The sequence below is a fragment of the Lissotriton vulgaris genome, chromosome 11 (genome assembly GCF_964263255.1).
Source record: "Lissotriton vulgaris chromosome 11, aLisVul1.2, whole genome shotgun sequence".
NCBI lineage: Eukaryota > Metazoa > Chordata > Amphibia > Caudata > Salamandridae > Lissotriton > Lissotriton vulgaris.
Genome location: NC_141699.1, coordinates 1,076,651,959 through 1,076,665,830, shown reverse-complemented (window position 1 = coordinate 1,076,665,830; position 13,872 = coordinate 1,076,651,959). Strand labels below are relative to the sequence as shown.

At 37.3% G+C, this 13,872-nt stretch overlaps 1 protein-coding gene across 1 annotated transcript in view; it reads right to left on the bottom strand.

Moving 5' to 3' along the window:
- Nucleotides 1-7,534: 7,534 nt before the first annotated feature.
- Nucleotides 7,535-13,872, bottom strand: part of LOC147684148 (uncharacterized) — a 160,365-nt gene continuing 154,027 nt past the window's right edge. The window contains exon 13 of the mRNA XM_086942602.1: nt 7,535-13,162. Coding sequence (XP_086798728.1) covers nt 13,067-13,162 — 96 coding nt within the window. The 3' untranslated portion in view covers nt 7,535-13,066. The remainder of the gene's footprint in view (nt 13,163-13,872) is intronic.

Sequence of the window (13,872 nt, the reverse complement as noted above, 5' to 3'; positions counted from 1 at the left end):
AGAACCTCACATTTTCTGTGGTACGAAATTATATACATGAGGTCGTAAGTGACAGAGACACATATTTATTCAATGTTTTGGACAGGATGTTAGTCTTTTAAAGCTTCAAATACTGACCAATAATTTCATCACTCTGAATCCAATTTCAATTACTTACCAGTAATTTCATTACTCTGCTTCCACCTTCAATTTCTTACCAGTTTTCATTACTCTGATTCCATCTTCAATTTCTTAGCAGTTTTCATTACTCTGATTCCATCTTCAATTACTTACCAGTAATTTCATTACTCCGATTCCATCTTCAATTACATACCAGTAATTTCATTATTCTGATTCCATCTTCAATTTCTTAGCAGTTTTCATTACTCTGATTCCATCTTCAATTACTTACCAGTAATTTCATTATTCTGATTCCATCTTCAATTTCTTACCAGTTTTCATTACTCTGATTCCATCTTCAATTACTTACCAGTAATTTCATTACTCCGATTCCATCTTCAATTACTTACCAGTAATTTCATTATTCTGATTCCTTCTTCAATTTCTTACCAGTTTTCATTACTCTGATTCCATCTTCAATTACTTACCAGTAATTTCATTACTCCGATTCCATCTTCAATTACTTACCAGTAATTTCATTACTCTGATTCCATCTTTAATTACTTACCAGTAATTTCATTACTCCGATTCCATCTTCAATTACTTACCAGTAATTTCATTACTCTGATTCCATCTTCAATTTCTTACCAGTTTCCATTACACTAATTCCATCTTCAATTACTAACCAATTTTCATTACTCCAATCCCATCTTCAATTACTTACCAGTAGTTTCATTACGCCGATTCCACCAACATTTATTTACCAATAATTTCTTTAAAGATACCATCTTCAATTATGGACCATTCATTTCATCGCTCTGATTCCATCATCAAGTCCTCTGGTCTTTCAAACTTAATACACATCACTTACGGACTAAAAAAACCCAATATTATCATAAGCTCTGGTGTATAATGGCTGGGGTTATCCAGTCTAGAGATCCAAGGAAATTGCAGAGGTAATGAAATCAGGACTACTATTGTCTTCACACAGTTTTTGTGGCTGAACTAGGGCACACGATTGGTCCGAGGATGGGCCAATCCTAGCTGTTAAAAAATGGCAGAGGCCAATCCAAGTGGAATAAAGGCCGTAGTTATAAACAGTACAGGTATACAATGCAATTTCAGAAAGGCGGAGGCTGCATTTGAGAAATCGTTCGAAAAATGCAAAAAGGTTGCAAGAAAGAAAGCTCCAAAGTAAAACGAGCAGATTACAGCAACGCCAAAGATCGTTGTTAAGGATCATGTGTTATGCATATTTGTCACCACAGCAATTGCAAGGCGCAGTGTACGTTGAAATAAGGGCAGCTAAGGTTAAAGATGGGACGCTTGGCAAAGGCATATATAGTGTAAAGAAAATACACCAAAATGTCGATATTTGACAACCCCATGTAGGCTATATCACTACTGCCATAGGTACCAGCCGGTCACATCCGGTGAGGTACAGAGATATCACAAGAAAGCACATTACTGGTATACATTGTATGTTGATGTGAGGGGACCACACCCTAACCCACCAGCCAATCACTATCCATGGCTGGTGGTTTCCACTATGGTCAGCCACTGGTCCTTATAAGCGCAGTCTCCACCTGCATCAGTACCTTCCCCTCGGCTCAGTGGAAGCCCGAGGTACCTACGGATAGGTGGGTGATCTTGGCACTTAGTTAAGAAGCCATTTAGTCCTTACAGCATCTGATTAAAGTGATGGCCTGTTCTTTTGGAGTTCTGTTCTGACCCTCTTCTTGGGGTTGATACTTCTTACCCAGAGCTTTTAGGTTGGACATTTCATTTTATTTTTTGCTCCACCTCTTGCTTCACTATCAGCTGTTACACTTGGTGCTTCTATCTCTCTTGAGAGAACGCTAGATAAGTGTCATCAGTCAGCTTTGCCTGGTCCATGAACCGCATCTTGTATCCAGTGTTTCATGTTTAAAGTAGGCAGTTTGAAGGAGATATATAACAAATATGGATTAACAATTCACTGATCTGTTATTTGAAAAATAATAGTAAAAAAAAAAGGATATTTCGCTACCTTTTCTATTTCCTTAGAGCGGGACCTCTATTGACCTGAGCGAGTGCCAGGCGAGGTGAGGCTTTTCCCCATAAATTCTTTGGGTGAGTTTCAACAATCTAATATCTGTTCTAAATGAGATTAAAGGCCAATATATGTGATGTTTATTGTATACATTGCTGTTTCTCATTTCTTTGCATGTTTGTCTCGCGTCTGTTGTTTCTATTTTTTCATACAGGTGAGAAAACTTTGATCTACCACTTGAGATACGGTAGGCATCCACATAGTTTGTGGTTCTCCTGACAAGTGATTTTATAACTCGTCCAACATCTGTTGCAGTAGTATTTTATATCATAGGTCCTGAAGAAAGCCTTTACAGGCTGAAACATGTCGACCAGATCCATCTGATTGATAGTAATATTTGTTCAATACTATCCACATACTGTTGCTTTTAATATTACCTCTGTGATGACCCCCTTAATAAAGTATGTTGCCTTGGCATCACACTAGGTAATTTTAATTCACTTTTTGATTTCCTTTCACACTTTTTGTTCACTGCAACTCTTCCCATCCAGCCATGTCATATATATATATATCTTTTCTGTCACTGGAGGATCTGTTTCTAAGGCTCCTCACAATATCTACAGGTGAGAGACCTAGCAGATACCAGTTCTTGTGCAAAAACTCCCAGATGACGATTTTCTGCCAAGTGGTAGGCTGATGGGAATATCTTTGTCTTGTTCTCACACTCTATTTCCTCTCCATGCAGACACTTTTCTTCATATGCACCTTTTTCTGGAATTGGCACACAATATTGAGCCTACAGTAGACCTCCAGTATCCCTTGATTTTTTTAAATTACCGCCACAAAGGCATGATGGGATTGTGGTGGTACTGACACCATTGAAGAAGCTGTGAATTTTAGGCCTGACCCAGTTGCTGCTTATCTTGTCAAAGTGTCAGTCTTTAATTTTTCTTTAATCCTTTAAAAATATTTTGTGAAGGTTGATAACATTGAATTAATTTTATTTGAGATCATTTTATGCTTAAGTGTCTTCATTTTATTGAGCTATTAAATTAAATTGAACCGGCATAGCTTATAGATATGTAGCAAAATGTTTAATCCAATACATTTTTTTGTACAAACTATTACTTCCATTTAAAAAAGTGCCCCAGTATGGGCTGAGCTATTCGTTGTTTATTTACTGGAAATAGAACGGGCCCCTGGAAAATAGGATGTACCCTACCAAGGAAAATACAAGTTGGAAAAAGAGTTACCGGGCATAGTACTGTTTAATCTGAAGGCACGGGCATGTGTGCTCTTGAAAATTATTCTTTACAATTCTTTGTCAATGTCATTATTACAAAAACACAAGTGAATTTGTTGATATTTTATTATTTTTTTGAATTATAAAATCATTTTTTATTAATACAAAAAAAATCCATATATAAATAAAACTTGATACTTATTATAACGTTTAATACATCAATATTCCCTCATGTTGATGATTAGAGTCTCCGTTGAATGTTCATTTAATATTCCAACAAAGCATAAGATAATCCTTTTCTTATATACAACAATTAGTCTAACTCATTTATGTGCAGAGATTTGATGATATTTTGTGGAAAACACAACACGTTTCGGGAATGACTTCATCAGGACTCTGTCACAAAAGGATTACTCTATTTTCAAATACTGTAAGCAGGGCAGAAAGAACGCGTTAGTCTCTACTCGATACCGTTATGAGGCACGTGATTACATCCATTGGTGACCATTGAGCTTCTGCTTTATGACAAAAAGTGCATCCGATGCTGATAACTAATAATACTGGCCCTTAGCCTTCATGAGATAATCAACTATCAGGCAGGTTGACGTGTTAAAGATACCACCTTCCCTAGTAGAGACATTGGTTCAAAGTTGAATATAAGGCACATAAAGATTTTAACATCAAGCATCAGGACCAACTCATGAATAACAAAGGTCATTACCTTCTATAGCTTCGTGACCATTAAGTCAACTCAATTAGGTCACCGGCTTTCACAACTAGATCCAGTTTCCCACTTTGTAAGAGTTGCATGACTGTTCATATACAACCATATCTGATGACTTTCAACCCTATCATTACAGTACAGATTAAACGTTACTATGCCTGGTAACTCTTTTTCCAACTTCTATTCGTTGTTTATTACAATGAATGGAGATCCCATGATGCAGAACACACGCTTCCATATCAATGTGAGAGGCTCTGCCTATTTTCCAATCTGCCCTTTATTGATTGCCCTCAACCCCCCATACCCACAATTTTCCTTCTACCTTTTGGTTGTCATTTGTAGAAGGCACCCCAAGTTTACCCAGGGGATTTGTAACATGTATTCATTGCCCTAAACCTGATCTGTAAGTACCCTTCCAAGCAGATTATGGTGCTGTTGTTCTCTTGTTTGGTCAGGAAAGGTGCTAATGATGCCTTAGGCTTGGCTGCAAACTTGCTAAAACTGCAATTGTTATGATACATTTTGAGATATGGTATGGTTGTAGAACTATACTAGCTGTCAACACCGTTACACAACTACAACTCACACTAGAACCTACACAATGTGCTCCATTTCCCAAGAAAACTACTCGCGCTTGGAAATTCTAACTAGAGGAGCTTCTTCTGACACTATGTCAGCTAAATAGACTCCTAACCGTATGGAAAGTGGATCTAGATGTGGCAGTGAAGCAGATAATATAAAGGGCTGACCGATCCAAAGGAGCAGTGGAGCACTTCACAATTACCACCAGTGAAGAACATGACCGAGAAAGTAAAGATAACGCATCAAAACCTCCAGGTGAGGAGTGTAATACAACCTGCAGAGTGAATAACAAGTTATCAGTTACTATCTACCTAGGCTCTCAAAAGCCGCCAAACTACATTTTCTACTTATTGACAAGGAGATCTTTTCCCATCGTTCACATTCTTGGGTTGCAATTAACAGCTATAAACTTCTTACTCCGGCGCTCTACTTGGACTCTACATACTCTGTTTTTACTAAAAAAAGGTTGATGGCTCTAAGATTCGGAAAATATCCAACGCTGGCTGATGCACCAGCCTGGAAACACACGGGATCCATCGCCTGGCGGCTCTGTGATTATAAAAAAGAGGATATAATCCACATTATTTGTCATTGTACAAAGCTGAATCAAGAGCGAACTCTTCTTTTAAAGAATCACTTTCTGACTAAAGGATTACGTACCTGTAGGACAGCCATTATAGGCTGCTTGGACTCTACGGATACACAAATCAATTGTAAGATTGTAAAGTTTTTGCTTGCCTTTGAAAAACGCTTGACGACTGAGTAATACCTCTAATACTGTAGTGTGATTTTCTGAAACCTCATTCTTTTGTCCTTTAACGAGTATTTGAATTTTATCTTGATGTAAATTTTGAACAAGTATTCTTAACTAATTTAAAAAATTTTAACATTACGACACAAGTGTAAAGAAAATTTGTTATGGTTTTAATTAACTGAACAATAAAGTTTTTACTTACTTACTTACTTACCTAGGCTCTCAGAGAGCTAAGAAATTATATCTTTGCCTCAAAATAATCTCTCTCAGATATCTTTCAAGAACTGCCTAGGAGTGTTATACTGTGGCTCAGTCTTATTGTAATTCAGAGAACCTTGCTTGCAAATTAAAACACCATCGCCAAAACGTAGCGCCAAGAAACCGTTGGGTCTATGAGCGCTCTATAAAACCCTTAACTTTAACATTAACTTCAAAACATGTGCAAAGCAGGGAAGCTCTATAGATCAGAAACATCATTAGTATAAATGGAGCCATAGCAAACAATCCTTGTATAATGTATGGGCTAATTGTAAGTAGCAATGTATGCACTCGGCACTGTATAGCATGCAGTAACACAGAAACCTGTTGATTGGACTTCTGAAATAATCAGAGAAGGATAGCAGACACACTTCCTAGGGGATTTATTTGTGGCGTTTAACTCCTTAATGGTATGTCTACTTTTATTTGGCCCCAATTACCCAGTTTGACCAAAACCTTTACTATTCTAAAGTAAATGTCTTTACAGACAACATACATATTTTAAGTTCATTAAAAAGCAAAAACCTACATTGAACACATATTAACAATTACTTTGTAGCACATGCCACCAGTGGGGCATAAGAAAAGTTCACAATAATAAAAGCAGATGTAAATACAAAAAAGGATACATCTCTTAATACCATCTGTTTTGTGGGCACCACCACCGATTTTGTCACAAGTAGTTTGATCATAAATGTAGGTTATATCTGCAAACAGTTCCCTGTCCATCAAAAATACCTATTCTATAACATCACAGGGGAAGACAGAAAAAGTGTTTATTGTCTATCAATATATATATTGTCTAATAATTAAAAAAGTTACTACTTGCATTTCAAACAGCGAGCTTCAAATCGGCATTGATAATAAACAATGCATTTAAAGTCTGGGGTTTGCTTGTTTCCAGGGCATGATTGTTAGCGAAGCCTTTGAGTTGCATAGCAATTGTTCAAGCAGCATAGCATGCAAGTGTGCCTCAGTGTTTTAATCAATACAGAATGTTAGCACTCAAGGTCTTTAATAGTACACCAAGAGGAAGCATTATTAGAACACAATGGAAGCAAGTCTACTGCTTGTAAAGTATGTGTGTCACTTAACGTGTGAGACTTTTAATCTGAGATGGCTGACGAAGATGATTATGAATTTATTCTGAAGGTAAACTCGCTTCAATTTTCTGAGCCATTATTCATGATTTCCGATAAAAGAACATCACCACATATTTCCTCTCGAAGATGGTGCGTCAAGCTCCAGGAGTGAAATCAGATCTTGAGTTTACCTGGGTCCCCATGTCTGCACTCACCATTAATATGTATCTGTGAGCGCTTAATCCCATAGATAATATTGCTAAAAAAAACACATGGTTAAAGGTGGACATAAGCACCTGGATTTTTTTTCTTATAAAAATATACTTTTAATTTTTAAACTGAAGAGGAGTGGTTGATACACTAAAAGGATATATAAAGCATGAGTTTAGAAACAAGGAAGTAAGGAGTATATACTTGCTGATAATCACTTTATTATGCTATAATTCACTAAAGATCATAAATTGAATAATAATAAATCATTATGAGCAGACTTGCACAGGATTTTGAAGTTTGCAGATGTCCTGTTTTTAAGGTTCAAAGAACAATTGCCTTCCCCAAGTCTTCAGGTATCCCTAAAAGACAGTCTACTAACACAGACATCATGAATACAAGAGTACAATTGTTCAATCAATGTGATTTTCCCAAAACAGATCTTCCCGCCCCTTTGGTGATGACTCTATTGTTTTAACATGCAAGATAGCCTATGCAAGGAGCAAACAAATTTGTTTCTTTTTCATGGCAGAAATTAGTCTTCCGAGGATTGAGAGGAGAGGTTTTATTACTATTTCAAGCAACACAACATTTGACATACGGTTTGTAACAGTCAAGCAACACAACATTTGACATACGGTTTGCAACTGAGCAGAAATATGCGTGACTAGCAAAATGCAATCATTCTTCTTGAGAAAATATATTCTTGTAAACAGAAATAACTGCAATGAGAAATGTCAGAATTGTTCTTTTTAACAATCCATCAATAAGGACAAAATCTCCTGAAATTAGTTCATCAGATCTTTACAGTGAGTTAAAGATTTGGAAATTAGCTTGGTTCAATTCTGGGTTAATCAGAAACTCAAAATAGATTCTATATACTAGAAGAACTATATCAAAATATAAGACATCAGTATCTCACAAAACATTTGGTCTTTTTGTGAGGCAGCCAAACTCCCTGTGGAATGAAGGCTAATCTGAAGATGTGATGGAGATTACATTTGTTCAAAATTGACCTAGTTAAACTTTGAGTTTACAAATTCAGTTGATCCTAAGTATAAGTTTCAGATATTACATTTAGAATTTGTTAAAAATACAAAATGTTCTATTTGTGATTTGTTTTAAACCTTTCCAACTTCACAAAGTTGTCAAAGTTTAGAATACTAAAATAGCTAAATGTTTCCCCCCAATTTCTTCTTTTCTAGAAAAATAATTTACACCTACATTTAGCACATCAATTATTTCTCAAACTTTTTTTGTGGAAATGAGCAAATTCTAAAAACCATCCTGAAGGTATTTTCACTCACAGTGAAAATTTGCATTGGTATGTTTGCAAAACTGTGGGGGAAATGTATAATAATTAAATGCACATGATATCCCAATCTATAGAAATCCCAATTCCTCATAAGGATCACATTGTACAATGAAAAGATTGTGTGTCAAAATTAGGTAACTACACGTTTAAAAAAGGTTCCAGACAACAGTTATAAATGTTATAATATTACTTAATATATAAGAAAAACCTGCTTTGTTCTGGAGAGAAAGCACAGACATTTATAAAATAAAGTACAACAATATTAAACTATATACTTATGGCCACTAACTCAAGAAGGCGATTCACATTGTGTCTTTGAAAATTATAAGTGAGTTCAGTTGAAATATATAAATTCTTGCTATTAGCAAGTATAAATATAAATAGTTTTAGCCATGTTTTTAAAAAAAGCATGAAGCAATTTTTGAAGTAGTTAGTTGTGACTGTTGTGTGTTTGTACTTGTGGAAGTATCTTCAAAGATATAATCTTTTCCTGACTCTTGGATGCATAGGAACATATTGACTATCTAGCAGTCAGCAAAGAGTAAAGTGGCAGAGATGTGGAGCTAACAGGGAGGGAGAAGAACCAGAGAGATAAATAGGGAGCAGGAAGTAGCGAGAAGATGACATGACGAGATGGAATGGTGTCGGAGGTAGGGCTGAGGATGTCAGGAAGGAGCACAGAGAGAGTGAACCCATATGGGAGGGTATCAGAAATGAAGAACTAGCACTAAAAGAACAGGAAACAATTAATAATTCCCCTGCTCTGTCAGAGTATGGTGTCTCAAGTTGATTCTAGAGAAGGATATGGTTACTGGAGTTATTTTGTTCTTGCGACCTACATATTGCAACTTAAAAAACTACAAGACAAAAGTGCGGGTTGGGATTACTTTCAAATCCCTGGTACATCACTTGTCGTTTCTAGAAAAAAGTAAGAACTTCATGGGTGTCGCAATGCTTCCAGAATACCGGTTTATACACAGACTTGTTATTGTCTCACTGTACTGGCCTCGACATTTATAATGCAAAGCACATTGTCACCAGTACTGAAGATTCTTCATTTTGAGATTGGGGTTCTGACAAGTAGTCTTTGCAGATCTCTTTGCTGGAGCATTGGGGGCATCATGCATGCTTTGCTGATCAACATGCAATCAAATTCTCCATTTCCATTAATCAGCACTTAATATCACTTCTACTGTAACATTTTGAAGTCTTCATTAAAAACAGTTAAAGTAATGTGATACATGCTATGAAACTGCCTATGCAGCAAACAGTACTCATTTTGAGAAAGACTATGACGTATGTAGAAGAAAAAGAGTCACACGTTTCTTAAATATGATTTGCTGATATTCGCTGGGCTTGCTTCGAAGATGTCCTAGGGTAATCAATTCAGCAGGGCCTGGGATTCCATTCCCTTTTGCAGATAGGTAGAGGCATAGGTGATGTCGTACCCTGATTCAGATTGTTTGATCCCAATTGCCAACTCAGGATGCTACATACAACAAAATTCATCTTTTGTGTGTTCATCCGTTTTATTGAAACCTATGTCCTTTTCCAAGGACTTGGCTAAGAGTTTTGGGGGCATATCGCCTTCAAATAGCGTGGTGGGTGTAGTGGTTGAACTACTTCCCCATATTTAGAGAACTCCACAGCCTTGCTGAGCAGAAGTTTGTTTTTGAAAAAACAAAATACTAATGGCCCTGACACTCTCAGAGTTTTCTACAAGATTTTGAAGGTCATTTTTTGTGGGTGGTTTCTGTTCAGGACTGCCATGCATTTTCTGGGGGTTTCTAACAGAAAAAGGTGTATTTATAGCAACTGGTCCAACTCTGTTGGGCAGTCAGTGTAGGTTTTCTCTTGCTGATGCCAACAACAGCACCGCCTTAAGAAACATGATAGTCTGCTCGGCTTTACAGTCAGGTTGCCAGACAGTATACTGCATCCTGATTGGGGCTGAGTACTCTATCAACCAACCTCTGAAGCAGGCCCCATGTCTTTTCAAACTGCAAAACAGCAACTCACATTTAAAGGATCACCCTGAACTTTGCCACAAAACTAACTTTTAGTGCTGAATTCTTATTCTAGCAGTAATATGCAAAAAGCATACAAAAAGTCACAGTTTCAGGGCTCAGTGTTTGGATTAGTTAGAAAAGTGTATTTTTTTATGGCATGATAATTTCCTAAAAATATGACATGAGCGCCTAATTCTTAATATATTTAAATATTTTAACTAATTTGCCCATCCTTAGAAGATATTCGATTATGTATCAATTAATTTGTTCCTGGAAAGACACCAGTTTTCTTTTCTCTAATGTCTGAAAATACATACTTTTCATGAATGACAAGTCCTTTGTGACATGAAGTACATCTTCATTCTGCACTCTGACATCTGGCAAGTTGTAATGTTTAAACAAGCACTGGCAAAGTAAACAGGTCTCGCTACCGGCTTCGGCAATGTTATGTAATCATACTGTACAGGAACGCAGATGGTTTGCACTGTGATTAAAACTAAATTAAAAAAGTGCTATGACTCAGCCAAGGCTAATGCATTTTTTTTCAAAGTGCATTAGCACTGGATGCATTATAGGCCTTTTTGGTGATTATTATTTTAGCCATTGCTGATCAGAAGTGACACTGCTGTACAACACAGCTACAAATTATTGCTAAAGACAGCAATGCTTATGCTGTGCATCAGCAACAACAAACAATGGCAAAGCCAATAGTCTCAAAGTCAAAAACCTATTGGCCAATGCTTGTTAGGTCTAGGCACAACACCCCTGTGATTCGGAGCAAATCAGTTAATCTCCCCATGCGTGAAATAGAAAGAAAAAAGACATTTGGCAAAAAATCCTATGACATAAAGAAAGCAATTGTGCCCATGTCATGTCATAGTTCAAATACATTTGGAAGCAGATACCATCTGTTGTCCGTAGAAAAGTAGATAACATCTGTTGTCACAGTAAACATCCATTTTGAAGGAGAAAGGTTTTGTTGAAGTGTGTGTGGCATAATAAAACATAGCTTCAAACTGAGGGAGCTTCAACAAAGCCAACATGGAAGAAGACAAAATAAAAGTAATACCTCAATCACAGAATGATTAACGGAAGGACATCAATCAAGCTGAAACAACCAGTACTTGGTCCAGGCTCCACCAAAATAAAGAGGAAGCGAAACCAGCATAAGCTGGCAAATTAGAAGGCAGCAAATAAGAGTGACAATGAAGCTAACCAAGCAATGGGCAGGCTGCAAGCCCCTGGTTATATACAATATATTTTGCAAGCGAGAGGGCAAGCAGTGCATAAGCTGTCGTATGCAAGCCCTAATAAAAAGGTTTGAATGGTGGATTCTTATAAAGGGATGATAGTCACAGCGCTAAATCAGTATTTTGATCAAAGAAAATAGTGATAGAGAGCACACCCTCATGTCGGACATCTGTTGTGCCTCCTTCCTGCTAGAGATTAAGTCCGCAAGAGCTGCAAGCAGTAATTGTCATAGTACCTGACAATAGGAATGTAAGAGACACCAACAAGAGTGTTTTCCCCATTTAGAAGACAAGTCAACACTGCTCTGAGGACACTGGATGGCATTTGACACCAGACATTTTGCCAAATCTTTTTATGTTGTTGCAGATCATGTGACCTACTCGTGTGCAGTGGAGGAGCTAATAGCAGGGTGGAGATGCACAGGATCTGGACACAGAAGGTGGATGGCATGCATACACTTGATCGGCGAACAGACACCACACTAGCCATAAGAGATGGGAGGTGGGAGTAGGGGCGTGAATGGGTAGGAGGTAATCGACTGGATTTGAATGTGATAGGGTCTGGGAAATGTCTTGACCCAGGGGAGGAATAGGAGACAGCAACAGGCTGACCTGCATCTGGAGTGACGTTAGGCTGAAGATAAAAACTATGTGAAGGGGAGGGAGAACAGGCGGTACTAGATTGGGTGAAGAGGAAGGTGGACAAGAATGGGAGCCAGTCTCAAAAAGTGCCTAAGAGAAGGGCCATGGTCTGACTTTAAGAGAGACATATATTGGACACAAGCAGAATGGGTCTTATTGGGTAACTGTGTTGGGTGTATGGCAGATTTTTAGCACATTTAAATAACATAAAAACTAAGTTACTTACACAGAATCTAAAGAAGCTAATTCACATAGTAAACAAAAATCTGGCATAGGTCTGGCCTTCATGGACATGTGTGGGATGCCCTTGGGACACACTGATGATGTGGCAGGACTATTGACATTAGACATAAAACATCCTTAAACCTTTGCAGCACTGCTCATTATACAACTGGTGGGGGATACAGGGGTAAAGGTTGCCATTGACACATTATACACAAATGTAGCCATTTCAACAACTATAAAAGGAGTTGATAACACAAATTCAATGCTCATGAATGAATGAATGAATGAATGAAAAAAGCCCTAAAGCAGAAAACTGCTGGAGGTGTATCATGATATACCATTTTGGAGGACAGTGGCGAAGCATTTGTCGAGCATTTATAGATAGAGAATAGCATTCAGTCTTTTAACTGTATCCCTCAAATCCCTATTTTGCCTCAGTGAATTATTGTACAACTCCCTTTGTGGTTCTGATTGACAAATCAGATTTGAAAAGCCTGGAAGAGTTGACAGTAGTGAGTTAATTTAACGCAGACTTCAAAAGGATTGAGCTGAGTCTTTCAAGGTGTCATCCAGAATGAGGCAAATGTGCGTTTTTGAATCATCAAAAAAATATACAGCAATATTGAATGTGTCCATGCCCTCTAGGAAGCAGTAAGCCGGAGTATTCTTTTTTCTTTAATTCTCATGGAGGCGGAGATAGTCACGTTTGGAAATTTCTCTTTGATAAAAGTTCTGACCTGTAAACACAAAAGAGGCATCAGCAGTGAAATAATCATAATTTTCTCAATATACAAACCTCTAAATCTTTATATGGAATTTAAGATAAAATGGCGACTCAGACATTGGCCATCTGCACTTACCATTAATCGCTTGACAATGTCAATTGAGCATTTTAAATTAGGTATCCAGGATTTATTTGTCTTGTAAAAAGTTGATCTTCAACCAAGATAAAATATCATGTTGAAGCAAGCAATGTTTAACCATTTGCAATGTGGAACCAGGCATCAAATATTTTGTCTAGTTCCATTTATGGAATATCTGCCCATGAATATGTAACACAACTGAAGCTCTTAAGGCAAAGAGGTTACTCAATCTATTCCAGAGTGAGAAACAAATTTCAAACAAAATGCATGAAACCACTCCAACAGAATATTCCCATCAGTATAGTCCACGAAGGTAAGCATGTTTGCTGTGATATTTTGGCTGGCTTTTGGTGATTAGATCAGAGGAACAATGCAATTCTCAGAGAAAATGTGATTGTTACAAATAACAACACAAGAAAAAAGAATGTCATTAAGAAGTTAAAGGTTCATATCAAGTTTAAGTAAAAGCAGGCTACTTTGGTGGGAAACATACAAAAGTAAAAGAGATTGCTTAAGGGGTTCAAAATATATGGACAGGGGGCGTGGCCAAGATGGCGGGGTGAGCGGACGCTTCCTCCCGTAGC